At 40.3% G+C, this 16,407-nt stretch overlaps 1 protein-coding gene across 1 annotated transcript in view; it reads left to right on the top strand.

Moving 5' to 3' along the window:
- Window positions 1–16,407, top strand: part of LOC111723920 (microtubule-associated serine/threonine-protein kinase 4-like) — a 175,316-nt gene that overhangs the window by 134,258 nt on the left and 24,651 nt on the right. Inside the window, exon 2 of the mRNA XM_023510857.1 lies at window positions 9,067–9,220. Within this exon, the coding sequence (XP_023366625.1) occupies window positions 9,067–9,220 (154 nt within the window). The remainder of the gene's footprint in view (window positions 1–9,066; window positions 9,221–16,407) is intronic.

A 16,407-nucleotide genomic window follows, 5' to 3' on the forward strand; every position in this document is an offset into this window, starting at 1 on the left:
GCTCTGTCTCAAAAAAAAAAAAAAAAAAAAAGAAGAATCAGGGGACTGGTGGTGCCTGTGGCTCAAAGGAGTAGGGCGCCTGCCCCATATGCCAGAGGTGGCAGGTTCAAACCCAGCCCCAACCAAAAACTCCAAAAAAAGAATCAGAGGACCTTAAGGTTAACTTTTGAGGGCTTCACAGGCTTCACCACCATGTCCCTTTTCAGAGATAGTTTGGAACAGTGAAACGAAAGTGGGCTTTGGAGTTAGGAATCTCTGGGGTGATTCCTTGTGGTACTTTCTAATGAGCTGATTAACTTTGAAGGATTAATATTACTGAATCTTTTCCTGATTGGTAAAACAGTAATAATAATGTTGCCTGAGTGTGGTCTGCTCTCTGCTAGAGGGAAAAGCAGACATGTGATGTAAGGTTTGGTGGTATTTTGTGGGAATATTCTTTTCTGGATTTAAATGGAGGGAAGATGACTGGGGAGGAATCTGTTTTCTTCCTGCTTGTTAACCATAGTCGGAATCTTTAGTTGCTGATGGGGACACGATGGTATCAGGGGATTTGATGACTTGAGATAAGTAAACAACTTCAGGCACAGATCAGATCCCTAAATAAAGGTCAGGGAAACATCTAGAATATTAAAGAGACAGGAAAACATATGCACATATGCACAAATTAGTCTATTCCCTGTGTTTTCCCAGTGTCATTGTTTCTAAATTTTGAGAAGTGATTCATTGAAAACTATACACATAAATGTTATGTTTTTAAAAACCATGAAGTAATATTAGCTTTATTGTTTTATATCTTTAGATTATGGAATTGATTGCTTGGTGTGCATATCACAGGCAGTTGCAATTAAACGTGTGCTGTGTGGTGCTCTGTCCTTGGGGCTGTGATGATATTGTATTGCTGGTGGTGGATGTGTGTGTTCGTGAGTGTGTGTGAAGATGTTTATAAGCAAAGGAATTGGCTTTCTTGAAGTTGAGTTGACAGACAAAAGTGAGATAGTGGTATCAAAGTGCTAATTTACATATTTCCCTTAGAAGAGAACAAAGAAAATCAATTCTCTTAAGAAATGGATCTAGTGGTACAGCTGTGTTTAGGTGAATGCCACTGGAGTTTGATCTAATAATGTATCTTAGGATGTTTCTGAAACACTTTTTATACTGCTAATTGAAGTTTGATTCAAAGAATTCATTACAAAACCGAAGATGGAAAGTGATATTGGTATCTAGTACATCTTCCGGCTTAAACACATTCTACTGGTGCATTTTTTTTTTTTTTTATCACAACATGGGTGTTTCATTGAGAAAACAAATTGTGATAAATGGCTAAATAGTTTGGTCAAATTAATGTTGCTCAGGAAATTCTTTGCTTACGAACTCTTGTTGACACAAACGATTTTTGCTAAGATTCTGTCTCTGCTCTTCCTCTGTCCCTCTCCTTGTTCTCAAAAGAGCAACACATAGCTCAGCAAGGGGAGTAACTTAGAAACAGGTGAAGATAGGTAAAAAGGAAAGTAAGCGCAAAGCCAGGGTTCTTACCAGCGGTGTCACTAACCTTTGGGCTGGAGAACTAAATCCCTGTGTGGATGCTATTCTATGCACTGGCCTCTAACCAGTAGGCACTAGCAGCAACTCCCCGTCCCAAGTTGTAACAAACATAAATGGTTCTACACATTGCCACCTGTCCCCTGGGGCCTGGGTGGGGGGCAAAAAATCCCCACAATTTGAGAAGTGCGGTTGTGGAGGGTAAGGTGAAGTCTGGACAAAGGATAGTACAACAGATGGGTCCATGAGGTTTATTAGAACGGGACTTGCCACGCTTGCCAGTGATGGGCTGCAAACTTTGCCTGGGGATTTCTGCTGATTGAAGTAGAGAAACACGACTGGTTATGTGGTTCATGGGGTTCCCAGGATGAAAGCAGACAATACATAACCCAGCAGAAGTACTACTAGTTCCAGTGAAGTGAACTGAAAAACTATGCCTCAGGTGTCTCTCTCGCCAACGTGTGAGTGAAGCTTCCCGTGGGCAGGGATTTTCATCTGTTTTGTTCTTTGCCATTTTGCCCACTGCTAAGCCCAGAGTGATGCCAGGCACGTAGTTGCTTAATATAAATCTGTAAAAAGAGACAAGTCTTGATAAGGAGGGCACTGTGTAATATAGGCACCACTTCCTTGCACATTTGTGGAACAGAGTGGCAGGATTTATAGGGCCATTTCTGACATTATCATTAAAGGGAAGAAAGCATTCTGGATGGCATAATCCAAAATGAGGGTCAGCAAAATCAATTAAATGGGCCCCAGTGCACTGTGGTCTGACATTGTAGTGCTCTCAGTGATCTGACTCAATCTATAGTTAGATGTTAGGAGGCCGGAGAAGCTGCCTTGCATACATACGCCTTAGGCGGTGCAGAGAGTGATGCTTATTTTTCTTTTTTATATTCTTTGAGTGGTATAGAGAGGAGGTAAGAGGTTCAGAGAGGTGCCGCTCAGAGGGGCCAGGTAAGTAGAGAATGGCAGGCTGTAACAGTTACCAGGCTAGGAAGGGGAGACGGGTTGAGCCTAGGATGGTGGTGACAGTTAACAATATGAGTGGCTGTTGAGTGCATGGCTGCACGAGCCCCTTCCTGCATTGTCTCTCTGCATTCTCTCCCCTTCTGAGGTCCAACTTCAGAGGGAAGTAGCTTGCCCAGAGCCTGGCCTTGGGATTCTGCTGCTAACAGTTCAGATGGGGGTTGGCTCCTCAGCTCCTGTGCTGCTCTGCTTCCTGCCGAAAATGCCCATGATATGGGCAGTGGGGCTCTGTGCATTACAGTCTGGACAAAGGCTCCGTGCATTACAGTCTGAAATGATTTTAAAGTAGTTTTGATTAAATTCTTACTTTAGCTATAAAAACAACCCAAACCTCGGTAAAGTTGTAATCAGTTTAATCTCCTCGCAAAACATTAATGATCATATGCACGCAGAGATATTTGCCTAGGTGACAAATGAGGTGACTTCACACATGGGAAGAGGTAATATAACCACAGCGACGTTTACAGCGCGCTGTTTTACATGCTTTACATATGTGAACATGCAGTCCTCACCACCGCCTTGGGAATCGATGCTTTTGTTATCGACATTTTGTGGATGAGGAAACAGGCACAGAAATAGTTAAGTATCTTAATTAGGATGGTAAGTTGGCTCTAGTCTGAGGTCTTAGCTCTTAACCACTCTGGAATTAGTTTGAATCTAATAATGACTGTCTTAACTGTAGAAGCCTATTCTGTCAATTTTTAAAATATTGATTTTAGGCTTTGGTTTAAAAGTAACTAAAATCTGATTTTGAAATATAGTCATTTCAGGTTGCCAGTTTGATTCTTCATTGGAAAGTGAGGATGAGGGAAGGATAGCAGTTAATTGGATTATGAATAGTCTGTCCCATTCTATGATTATTCATGTATTTTTTAGAGTATTTAATATCAAGAAACAGAATAACTGAACAATGTCTTCATAATCTGTGTTACTAATCAGTCTCTTTTTGAAGCATAAGAAGGACTTTACCGGTGAGCTCTCTCTGTTAATGTATGCAGAAGACATTGGTGATCACTTTGAACTAATGAACTTTGGCCTTAGGGCACATGCATTCTGGATGGGTCTTTAAAATGCATGTGCCACAGCTTGGGAATGAATTCGGAATTACAGCAGACAGGAATGGGGTAGGGGAAAGGTTGGATTGATGGGCAGGTGAATGCGCTAGCAGGGATACAGTGAAAAAGTCGAATAATTCATTATTAGGAATCACCTTCAGAGATCACTGCATTCAAAAATTAGCATGTTAGTTTGGTATACAGAAACGATTCTTTGAAAAGATATGATTTGCCATAACTGAGGGTCTTTTTCATATACAAAATAGTGTATTTAGTTTTATGAAAATACTAGAAACTCACTTTAGTGTTTCACCTTGAGAAACATTATCATTTTATTCTATTTTTCAACAATAAAAGCCCTTTATGGTCTATGTTCTCTGTTTTTTCCTGTTATACTTTTAACTAAATACTGGAGATTTGTAATTCATTTGTTCTTTGCACAAATATTTAAAGGGCTCCTTTGTGTCGTCAGCACTGTTCTAGAGGTAGAACATTGAGCAAAACAGGCTACTGCATAATTTCTTGTAACTTACATTGTAGCAGAGGAATAACAGCAGGAGACAAGTACCTAAAATCTCACCGATGCCACAGAGAAAAATTACAGAAATGGAAGTAAGTGGTGGTTGTGCTATTTTGCAGAAACAGTCACAGAGCTTCCTGGGAGTGACTTTGGAATAGAAACCAGGAGGACAGAGGGGACTGGGTAGCTAATACCCAGAGAGTGTCACAGGTAGAAGAAAAGGTGAATGTGAGGTCCTGGGTGGGAAGATGCCTGGGGCATCCAAGGTCCCATGAAAGACCGAAGTGGATTGGGGGTGTGGTAGCAGCTGGGGTCAGGAGGTAGGAGTAGAGGTAGATCTTGTAAGCTGTGGTCAAGATGTTGATTTTTGTTCTGAGAGGGGGAGAAGCCATGGAGGACTCTAGGGGAGCACTCGGGCAGTCAGGCTTCTTTTTAGAAGGATCACTGGCTGCAGTGCTGATACTAGGGTGGAAGGACAGAGACCTTTTGGGTAGGCTATTGCAAGAGAGCTAGGGATGGTAGGGACAAGTGTGGTGGTGCTAGAAGTGGTGCAGTGATTGGATTCTTGGATGTATCTGGGAGGTTAAGCTAGATGATTTGCTAGTTGGATATGGGGTGAGAAAGAGAAGTTCAGGTTGCCTGTAAGGTTCGTGACCTGAATAGCTGGAAAAAAGGAGTTGCCATTTACTGAAATTAGAAAACTCCTTCTCTTTCTGTTCATATGATCATTGTTAATATTTAGAAATTATGAATTAGAGAACTAACATGCATGCACATGACAGATGAGTTTGGAGGAAACTGTTAAGAAGGTTACAAATTTAGTGTTGCTGATAGAATGTGCCTTTTTAGAGAAAGACAGATGATATACATATTTGACTGTAACCATAGAAAAACCCGTGGTTCGTGTTTGGAGACATTAGTGGTGACAGTGATGGCAGAGACACTAAACAAGATTTGACTGAGCCTCATAATTTGCCTTATACTTTATGAGATACATTTTTAATTGACAAAATTATATATATATCACATATAATATGATGCCTTGAAATATGTATATTTAATGGAGTGGCTAGATCGAGCTAATTAACATGCTAATTACTTTTTGTGGTGAGAACACTTAAAATCTTACTTTCATAGTAATTTTCTAGAATATAATACATTGTTATTAACTATATCCTTTTAATTCACCTTCATGGATTTGGCAGAAGCCACACAATAACTGTGGTGCGTTCTTCTGTTTCTCTCAGTCTGATAACTGTAAAACAGCATGCAGTGGCAAGGATAATAAGTGTGGAGAATACAGGTGTGGAATTCTGGTGATCTAGGGGACTGATGATTTTGGAAACCTTCCTCCAAATCTGCCTCAGACTTACTTAGGTGATACACCTTTGGTCCTTTAAGACATCCACATGTTTCATGTATGTGCTGGTAAGAGCACGTGCACATCCTTCTCATGTGGGGGGGTCTGCTATGCCCCTCTCTGTCTCACCTGTAAATTCAATAATAGCCACATGCACCTTTTAAACTCTTCTGTGGCTCCTCTAGGAACCACAGGGAGCTGTCAGAACTAACATAGGAAGTTTTTATCACGTCCAGTCACCTTAAATGAATATTTTGCTATAGGGGGTATTTCTGAAGAGTATGTTTCAATCCAGGATACTCTGCGGCTAGCAGCATGCTGGGTGACGGGGAGTAGGCTCGGCCCCTCTGGGAGTCCACTGTCTCCTCAGTGAGGGAAATTAGAATTGTACAAAGCAAATATAGTAAAGCCAAGGCTTAGTAATGACCTTCACCATCAGTGAAAGTTCCAAGACAACCTCTGTCTTTACTTAAACTCCTCATGGTATGAAGACTTGGGGAGGAGGGAAAGGTTGGAAAACATTAAATTGAAATCATTTAAAGGACAAAGTCCAAAGTGACATGTTTGATGTCTACCGTAGTAAGCTCTAGGGTGTGATGAAATGTTTTTAAAGGGGTCACACGTGTTCAAATCAGGACAAACAATGAAAAATCGCAGGGCTGCCGTGCACCATTTTGAGAAAGTTTGACTAATTGTGGAAAGAATAGTAAGGCCACTGACAAGAGAGCAAATTTGGAAAAATGATCCATTACAGAGCGAGCCCTGGTGGGAGTGTGATTTGATCTGAAGAAGGAAATGGGATCTTGGAACACTGCACGATGCTTATAGGTTTTTCTACTATATTGTGCTGGAACGTTTGCAGCCCTCACAGTTCTCTGCCTCAATTTGCCCAGTCTTAATACTCTTCTCTTGGGGCTGTGGTTCTGATGAAAACCTCTGGCACAAGGACTAATAGCTTGTGGCTGTATATATTTGATACGTGGCGAAATAGACTTTTTTCCTTTTCCTACATTTTCTCCTTGATTTCCTCCTTTCTTTCACATTTGCTTCATGTCCTTTCTGGCTTTTTCAGAAATACGTAAAAAAAATCATATAAGTCCTATTTAGGAATCATCTTCTTTCTTCTGCTTATTTTTCTATTCTCTGTTAATTTGTGATATAACTAACATTCTTCCCCCAGAGTAATTAATTGTAATCCTACAAGCTGAAAAATTTAACTTCAGGTGAAAAATAAGTAGTAGAAGCTGATGAACCTTAAACAATAAATATTTGTATTTTATGCAGCTGCCACTGGTAATTAAGAGGAAATAACTAAGTAGGAGGGACCCTAACTCGCTTGGTTGGTTGCTTTGAGGGGTAGCCACTCATGCCTGGTGGATTTGCTAGGACTAATAGCTATTGTGGGATATGTTGTTGAATGTCTGTGGCATATTGCCACCTTGTGGCTGCAGTTTTCCCCTATAAAAGAACAGAATTTTAATGAAGGTCTGTATGTTGTAACCTCATTTTATATTTTTCCCTAGTATGTGTACTTCACCTTGATCACAAAAGATTTGAGACACCATATGAGAATACCTAGGATATAGGGTAGGAGAACTTAAGAGAATATCCCTGTTCTTATAGGCATGTCGATGTACTTGGAGGCAAAAATACTATTTACAGCTGACACTCTTGTGTGCATGCGTATGTGTGTAGAGAGAGCTAAAGCAGTGTGGGAAAAGGTTAACTCAGCGTTGGTAAAGGGAATATGGGTCATCGTTGTGTTATTCATGCAACTTTTCTGTGGTTGAAAATTTTTTCCTAAAAAATTCCAAACTAAAATGAAATTGGCAGGAAAAGGGAAAAAAATGGGGTAAGGGCATACGATGGAGCCAAGAAGGAGGGAAAAATAACCTCTACATTGTGTAATCTGACTACAGATGGACCAGTGACCGGATTCTGCGTGTCCTGGTAGCCACTGTGTAACTATGCATATTTCCTTGCTTACAATTCATTGTCCGTGAGGCTGAAGGGACAGTGTCTGAGGCTAGACAGAAACTTCTCCTTTAAGCCCTTCCTAGCTAGGACACTGACGTAATGCATAGCAGTCTCAGCAAGTATCTTGTTATCAGTACAACTTCTTAGTTGAAAGGACTTTTTTTTTCTTATTATGTGCACTCAGGAATCCCTTTCCCTATTGACTTGGCCTTGATCCTAGAGTGGATGGCAGCTGGTTCTTCAAGGGTCTCTCCTTAAGGTGCTGACTGGCAGTGCATTTGAGATGGTACTCATAGAAAAGTGCTTGAAACCCAGCTATTTGGTGTTCCTAATAAATACAGTTGAGTTTGGTAAATTGACATCTCTTAATGGCTGCACCAATGAGGTCTGTTCCATCAACTAACTTAGAGGGGGTTACTCATAAGCAGGGTCACATTTCTATGTATGTCATTATTTTGAATATGCTGCCATGAATAGATGATACGTGGATGACCTACATGCCCAATTTCCTTTTCTTAAAAATACATCTGTGGTCGTCTTAATTTGAAAAGAAAAATTTAAACAGGTATAACCAGTTGTCTACCTCTTTTCTTCATGGAAACAAGTCTCAGTAAAACAGCCCTTAAAATGCCTGACTTTGAGCAATGTTACATTTTTTTGTTCTTTCTTAAATTTCTACGAAGTTGGATCTTTTATGTGGCAGTTGGGATTTTCGTGGGTATCTGGGTATGTTTTTACTTTTTTTGGTCCTTAGTAGCTATATGGACATATGTATATGCATGTGAATATTTTGGCCTTAACCGTCTACACACACACACGTTGATATGTACTACCTGCAGGTGAATGTTTTGGAAGGTATGACGCTATGCAAGCGTAAGAAGCTTTCTTATAAAAGCAGAGCAGATCTTGAAATAAGTGGTGTGACACAAGGGATTCTTTTTATAGAAAGCTGCCTCTTGAAGTGACTTTGGTTTCTCTGGTTCTTGTGACAGGTTTTCTTTTAAAAAGCTATAAAGTATTGTAGGAAGGTATTGATTTCCATTGAGGGCTATGGTGCTTAGAAATTTCCCTTCTGTAGCTATATTTGTGGGCAATCTGTGAGTTTTCTTTTGTGACCAACTAGAGAAGTGATCTATTGGCTTCTCTCTAGAGTGATATTCTTCAATTTGGGGGAGGGAACCATAGTCCACAGAAACATGTTTTATATAGTGACCCAGGACATACGCACATAAAACTGAATCAAAAATTTCACGAAACCATACTTTGTTCATTGGACTCTGATAGTTTCTCTTCTATTGCATTAAAAAATACTATTCATAGTCTATCCGACTTGATCTCCTGACCTACCAGTGTATTGTGACCCATGGCTTGAAAAACACCACTATTGAGATTTTCAGCAAGCTAGACCATTTCAGATGGAAAACATGATAGTGGAATCCTCAATTCTTTAATCTAGCTAAATTAAAAACCGTTTGGGAGAAAGGGGTTTAGAGAAGGGAAAGAGAGGAGGAAAGTGCCAGTGGTTGGTATTTCCTTCTGGGCTGTGTTTCCTGTCCCTGCAAATGATGCCATTCCTCTTCTCTCGGCAGCTCGACCACATACTGTCCCCTCCACCCATGCCATTTCGGAAATGCAGCAACCCAGATGTGGCTTCTGGCCCCGGAAAATCGCTGAAGTATAAAAGACAGCTGAGTGAGGATGGGAGACAGCTGCGGCGAGGGAGTCTGGGAGGAGCCCTGACTGGTGAGTGGAGGGCGGCTGGTGTAAGACAAGGAATTGCTTTTCTCTTACTAGGGTCCTGGATGGCTGGAGAGTTCCGTGTGTGGAAATCAGCTGGCCTGAGAATGCAGCTGCCTCTGTGCAGGCCATGTGGTAAAATCACATCCACTTAAACTGAGGGTTTTGTTAGTAGACTTTACTAAAACATAATTGATATACAATAAATTGTCCCTGTTCTAAGGGTACATATGTGGATGGATTTTGGCAAATTTATACCCCAGTTTAACTTCCCCTACAATCGAGATATAAAAGGTTCCCTGGTCTCTTCCTAGTCAGCCCACCCTCCACCCCTACTCCTACAGCTAATCCGTGGCCCCAGTAACCATAGGTCTATTTTCAGTCACTTTAGATTAAACATATCTTCTTAATAATTCATATTAATGAAACCATCCAGTGATGTTTTTAAGATTCATACAGGCTATGAGTGTATCAGTAGCCAGTGTTCCATACCATTGTAGGGTGACTATAGTTACCAATGACATATAATCTCAAATAGCTACAAGGGAATTGAATGTTCCCAACACAAAGAAACAATAAATGGTGGATGATGGATATGCTAATTACCCTGATCTGATTGCTGTATTATGAAAACATCACTTTGGGCTCGGCGCCTGTGGCTCAAGCGGCTAAGGCACCAGCCACATACACCTAAGGTGGCGGGTTCGAATCCCCAGCCTGGGCCTGCCAAACAACAATGATGGCTGCAACCAAAAAATGGCCAGGCGTTGTGGCCGGTGCCTGTAGTCCCAGCTACTTAGGAGGCTGAGGCAGGAGACTCGCTTGAGCCCAGGAGTTGGAGGTTGCTGTGAGCGTGATGCTATGGCACTCTACCCAGGGGGATAGCTTGAGGCTCTGTCTCAAAAAAAAAAAAAAAAAAACATCACTTTGTACCCCATGAATATGTACAATTATTTGTCAATTACTTAAAGTTTAAAACTGCTAAACTGTTTTATAAAATTGTATTATTTTACATTCTCACCATTTTCAAATCTAGAAAGCCTACAGATTATTTTTGTTGATTTGCATAATGGCCAAATTAAGATAAGTTAAAGCATGGCTTTAAAAAAAAAATTCAACATTTAAACGTTTATGTTATTTAAGTCATTAAAGGTAAGTTAGATTTTTCAAAAGCTTCTGAGTGCTTTTTCCTCTAGATTTATTTTCAGGGTATTTTATTTTTTTTAAACCCCCAAACAAAGTTTTCTTTCCATATGACAGTCTCGTCTGCCAGTTCAAATATGGTCTGGAAAATAAGTTGAATTACTCACATTTTTTTTGGGTGGGGAGAATGATGGATTTTGACTTTCTGGAGATGAAATTTTTGGGAATAGAAATGCCTCTGACGTGATCAATAGGGTCACATTTGACCCAGAGTGGTGCACTTCTGGGACAGAAGGCGGCCAAAGAGAAGAAATTAATAAGAAAATTGCTGTACTTCACTGAGTTTAAGGCAAATGTTTTCAATTGTGTTTTACTGACATTCTTCTAATGCTTATTAGGATGTTTTTCTTTGCTTCGCTTTATTGATGCAGACTATTTTCTTTTTTAAGTGGGAGAACCTAAAGATTATTTATTCTAACTCTTATAGTTAGGAAAATGAAATCTTAAAGGTAAAAAGACTCTCCCTTGTTTATTAATTTCACTTAGGACATTTACATACTTGGATTGAACTATTTTTAATAGGGGCAGCAATTGTTCTTTCCCTTTTTGCTAAAGCATTTCCTTAAAGCTTATAGAAGGGTAGAGCTCTTGATACAGATATAGGACTTGAAGTAAGGAATTTGGCCTTTAGCTTTAAAAATAAATAGCCAGACTTGATTCTCATTTTCATAATCTTAACATATCTAGCAATTCTGTTAGTTTCCTATACAGTTATTTTTGGTAACTAAATCTTTGGTCAGATAATTTTTTTAAATGATTCATAGTCCTGAGAAGAATCTTAAAGAGTCCATGGAACATCAGGTAGCTTTTGAAAATAGTTCCTTGGAAGTTATATTAGAATATGAGAAAACATTCTTAATTGGTCTTGTTAGATATCCCAGCTGAGGAAACACTTAACCCAGTGATAGGTAGCTACTATTAATATTCTATGCATAACTAATCGAATCTGGGGAGGGCGGATTGGAGTCAATGGGGAACTTGGGCTCATGAAAATCACTTCGGTACCCTTATCAACTGGATTCCTACTTTCTGTCAGGTACTGTGCTGGTATTGGGCTAGTTTCAGGTTTTAGAGCAGAGAGAAGACAATATCATCCCTGATCTTTAAGAAAACATGATTTCCACTAGTTTTAGGCAACTGTAAATAATCACTTGTGATCTCACCTTGGAGCATACTCTGTTGCTAAATTTAAATCAAATTGGTTTTATCAGCAGAGGCCTGTGCCTGATGTAGTCTGTTAATCACCTTCTCATTGCTTCACTTTATTTTAATCCAAGAATCTTTGTTTGGCAGCATTCTACTTAAACATTTTATGAGGGGAAAACTAACATTATAGTTTGAAAATTTTGCCACCCATTGATCTCTGGTAAGTCTCAATAAATTTTTAGCTTTTTGAGAGGAGGATCTGTAATCTGTTTATTTGTGTCTAATATTAAAGAGAGCTAACATTAAAAGATTACTTATATTAAAACCATGGCAGACACTGTTTTTAGGGGATTGCACTTACTCACCTGTTGAATCTTCACATTTCTGCTTGCCCGTGAGGGAGACACTCTTATCCCCATTCTACAGATACAAACACTGAGAACAAGGCAAGTTGAGTAACTTGTACAAGGTCGTGGTGCTCAAAACCAGCAAAGCCAGGATTTGAACCCAGGCGTTATAGCTCCAGAGTCTAGGCTCACAGCCGCTATGCTGAGCCCAAAGGTTTTTAGTAAACTCTTAATTCTACCAGAATTGATGGGAGTGAATCCTAGGTTGGAAAATTTTTGCTCAGTTGGCATCTGGGGCTGACTCAATCTTTGGGACTCGTAGTCCTTTAATTATAAAAGTAAAGTAAAACTAGGCAATTAATACATATTAAAAACTTTAAAATAGTTGTTATGTATAGAGAATTAATCCTAGTTATATTTAGCACAGTACCATTTATAATAATTAAAATTGCATATCACCTAGCTAGCAAAAGAGTATTGATGAAAAATCATATACACATAAAATGGAAAGCAATTGTAAATACAAAAACTTATGTTGTAAAAAAAGTCTTAATATTGAAAGAGGCTTACTGTATACTTTCTTTCTTTTCTTTTTCTTTTCTTTTCTTTTTTTTTGAGACAGAGCTTCAAGCTCGAGCTGTTGCCTTGGGTAGAGTGCCATGGCATTACAGCTCACAGCAACCTCCAATTCCTGGGCTTAAGTGATTCTCTTGCCTCAGCCTCCCAAGCAGCTGGGACTATAGGTGTCTGCCACAATGCCCAGCCATTTCTTGGTTGCAATTGTCATTATGGTTTGGCAGGCCTGGGCTGGACCTGAACCCGCCAGCTCTGGTGTATGTGGCTTATGCCTTAGTGGATTGAGCTACAGGTGCCGAGCCACAATATACTTTGAATGAGAAGTTCTGTTGTTGAATGACCTCCATAGTCTCTCATGGTTCTTCTGACTTATTGTACTGTAATTAAATAACTGTATACAGATGGTTCTCGCCTTTCTATAGTACAACTTAGGATCTTTTTGTTACTTTATGATGAGTTTTTTTGGTTATTAAGTACATTTTTCGCTTATGATATTTTTGACATAAGATGGGTTTATTGGCACATAACCCCATTGTGAGACAAGGAGCATCTGTATTTAACAAGAAAGAGGAAAATAATTACTCTCTGGTAATGAATTTTCTCAAACTGGGATGATGGTTGAGTAGGCTCCCTTTATAAATGGGCACATGAAGAATGCTATGGCTTTTTTTAGACCTTGCAATTCAATCCAGGAGACAGTTTTTGCTCCCAAGTTTTTTGCATTCAGTGGTTATATCAGCCAGTGACCAATGATACTTACCATATAAGCACAAAAATCGCAGTGGCAGACTGCAAATATTTCTTGTTCTTGTGGCAGTAGTCAGCCGAGATTTGATGCCTCATCTGGAATCCACTGGGTGTGGTTCTGCAATGCAGTTGGGGTCCAGACCTGCTCTACGAGCCTGTCTTCTCTCAGACCAGCAGCTCCCCATGGTGTTGTATCCTACGAAAGGCAGAAGCATAAGAGCAGGTGCACCCACACAGGCACATTGCCAGCCTCTGTTGGTGTCACTTCTACTAACTCTGCTGGCCAAAGCAAGCCACGTGGTCAAGCCCAGACTCAAGTCCATCTTGACACTGAGGCAGAATGCAGAAACAGACCTATGACACATAACTTTTTAGTCAGTGACAGACCCACATACATGATAGTGGTGCTCTGAGATTACAATGGAACTGAAACATTTCTGTCCCTTAGTGATGTTGTGGTGGTCCTGATCCTATGTAGGATAATGTGTATGTGTGTTTGCCTGTCTGTCTGTCTGTCTGTCTCTCTCTCTTTTTTTTTGGCAACAATCTCTGTGCTTTGGGTTGAGTGCCGTGGTATCATCATAGTTCACAGCAGCCTCAAACTCTTAGGCCCAAGTGATCATCTTATCTCAGCCTCTGGAGTACCTGGGACTACAGGCACCTGCCACTATGCCCTGCTGGCTTTTCTATTTTTAATAGAGATGGGGTCTTGCTCTTACTCAGACTGGTCTTGAACTCCTGAGGTCAAGTAATCCACCTGCCTCAGCCTCCCAGAGTGCTAGGATTACAGGTTAGTGTGGATAATTTAGAAAATACAGAGCACTATTAGTAAAAAAAAAAAAAAAAGTCCATAATTTTGCCATGTAAAGATGCTCATGAGTGAAATTTTTTACATTTTCCTCAATAACTAAAATTTTGACTCACGAAGGGGCATTAAAAGGGAAAAATAACCAGTGCCTTTTTTTTCCAGGGCCATCATTTAAACAGTAGACACAGAGCTTCCTATGCTTGGATTCCTTTTGGGAAGGGGTTGAGGGGAGAACTGGTTTCTGTCTTCATGGGCCACTGCTTGCTAAATAGGTGCCTAGACACATCGTGTAAACATTGACTGAGCTTTGAGCCCCCTAATGAGGAAGGAAGGGGCATTACTCTCATCATTATACAGACCCGTAAGTCTGGCATGGATGTGTTGGTAACGTGCCTGGCAGCTCACAGTGAGGAAGCTGTGGAGTGAGGGACAGAACCTCAGGATCTTGAATTCTGGCTTCTTGATATGCAAATGAATGCCCCAAATCCTTGTCCTGCATTGCACAACTGTGATATGTGTTGCAGCCTTAGCAGTCAGAAATTGAAGGCTTCTTTTCCTCAGCAAGAGAGTTCCGGTTTTCAAGAGCCTGGGTTGTTTGAAATGCAAAAGAACGAGGAATCTATATATGTGTATAACATGCACGTAATAAGAAAACAGCTTTGTAGACAATAAAACTAAAATCTCGGAAACCGTTAGAATCATGATGTTCTATCTTGGGAAAAAAAGTTAAGAGTTTTCTTTTTCGGACTATGGAAATCAATTTGGAGTAACATCTGAGAATTTTAAAAGCATTTTTGAGTGAATTTTACTTGACAAGGGAAAGGAAAAACAAACCACAATCCTAGAAAACATTGTTTCATTTAAAATTAAACTGGCAATCAAGAAGCTGAGGCAGGAGGACTGCTTGAGGGCAGTTCAAGATCAGCCTGGGCAACATAGTGAGATCCTTGTCTCTTAAAAAAAAAAAGCCTGGTGTGACAGCTCATACCTGTGGTCCCAGCTACTTGGCAGGCTGAGGCAGGAGTAACACTCCACCCTAGGAGGTTGAGGCTGCGGTGAGCTATGGTTGTGCCACTCCAGCCTGGTTGACAGAGCAAGATCCCATATCTTTAAAAAAATATTAAAAATTAAAAAATTAACCTGGAAGTCATTAGGTTTGAGTATTGTGTAGCTATCAATGGACTTCTCATCCTAAAAGCTGCCTTAGCTTAGTGGATAAGTCTGAAAGAATTCAGATGAAAACCAATTTACATAAAGTATAGTTATTTTATAGGTAGCCTTGGTATTTAGTAAATATTGCACCTAAATACAGTTTAAACTCTCCTGTACACTCTAGATTTCAGGTTTATAATGCCATTAAGAGAATGTCTATATAAAAATAGTACATATTAAGATAATGTTGCTTGCTATGACAAGCAGACCAAAAAATATTAATGGCTTTATTTCTTGCTCATGTAACTGTTCAGAGTAAATATATTTGGTTAGTAGGCAGCTCCTTCCTGTGGTGATTCAGGGACCCACATTGCTTCTGTCTTCCAGTTTTGTTATTTATTTATGTGGAGAGAAAGAATCTCACTCAATTGCCCTGGGGTTGAGTGCTATGGTATCATAGCTCACAGGAATCTCAAACTCTTGGACTCAAATGATCCTCCTACCTTAGCCTCCCAAGTAACTGGGACTACAGGTGCCTGCCACAGCACCCAGCTAGTTTTTCTATTTTTAGTAGAGACAGGGTGTTGCTCTTGCTCGGGCTGGTCTCGAACTCCTGAGTTCAGGTGATTTCATCAGCCTCGGCCTCTCAGAGTGCTGGGATTACAGGCATGAGGCTACGCACCTGGCCTGGTTTTGTTATTCTTAATGGCCTAAAGATACTCTGTTTCTGGTTGACAGGGGTGGAAAGAGATAGGAGAAATCCTTTTGACTAGAAAAGACTGGCTTATACCCATTTTGGAAAGGTCTTAGTCACATGGTCACAGCTGAATGCAAGGCTGGTATGCGGGGTGCTCGGCGGGCTGCCTCAGAGTCCCACTACACAAGAGGCAAGAGGAGCGTGGCACTTACTAAGTCATCAGGCAAGACTGGGAGAGAAATAGATCTTAGGAAGGACATAGGATGTGATTAATTCTGTTTTAAGTATGTTGAGTTTGAAATGCCTCTGAAATATGCTAAATAGGGATGTCAAGGAGGGCTGAGGAATTACAGAAGTGGAAAGACGCAGATTCATAGAAGGAAAGGTTCTATATATTGGCTGCATCTGAGAAAGTAAGATGAGGACAGGAGAGTATCATTGGATGGGACAGTACAGCCAGTGGGTAATCTAGGGGAGGGGGGTGAGGAGCACTGGAAGGAGAGTGGAGCAGGTGAAG

This window comes from Otolemur garnettii, unplaced genomic scaffold (genome assembly GCF_000181295.1).
Source record: "Otolemur garnettii isolate 467f Iridium unplaced genomic scaffold, OtoGar3 scaffold00017, whole genome shotgun sequence".
NCBI lineage: Eukaryota > Metazoa > Chordata > Mammalia > Primates > Galagidae > Otolemur > Otolemur garnettii.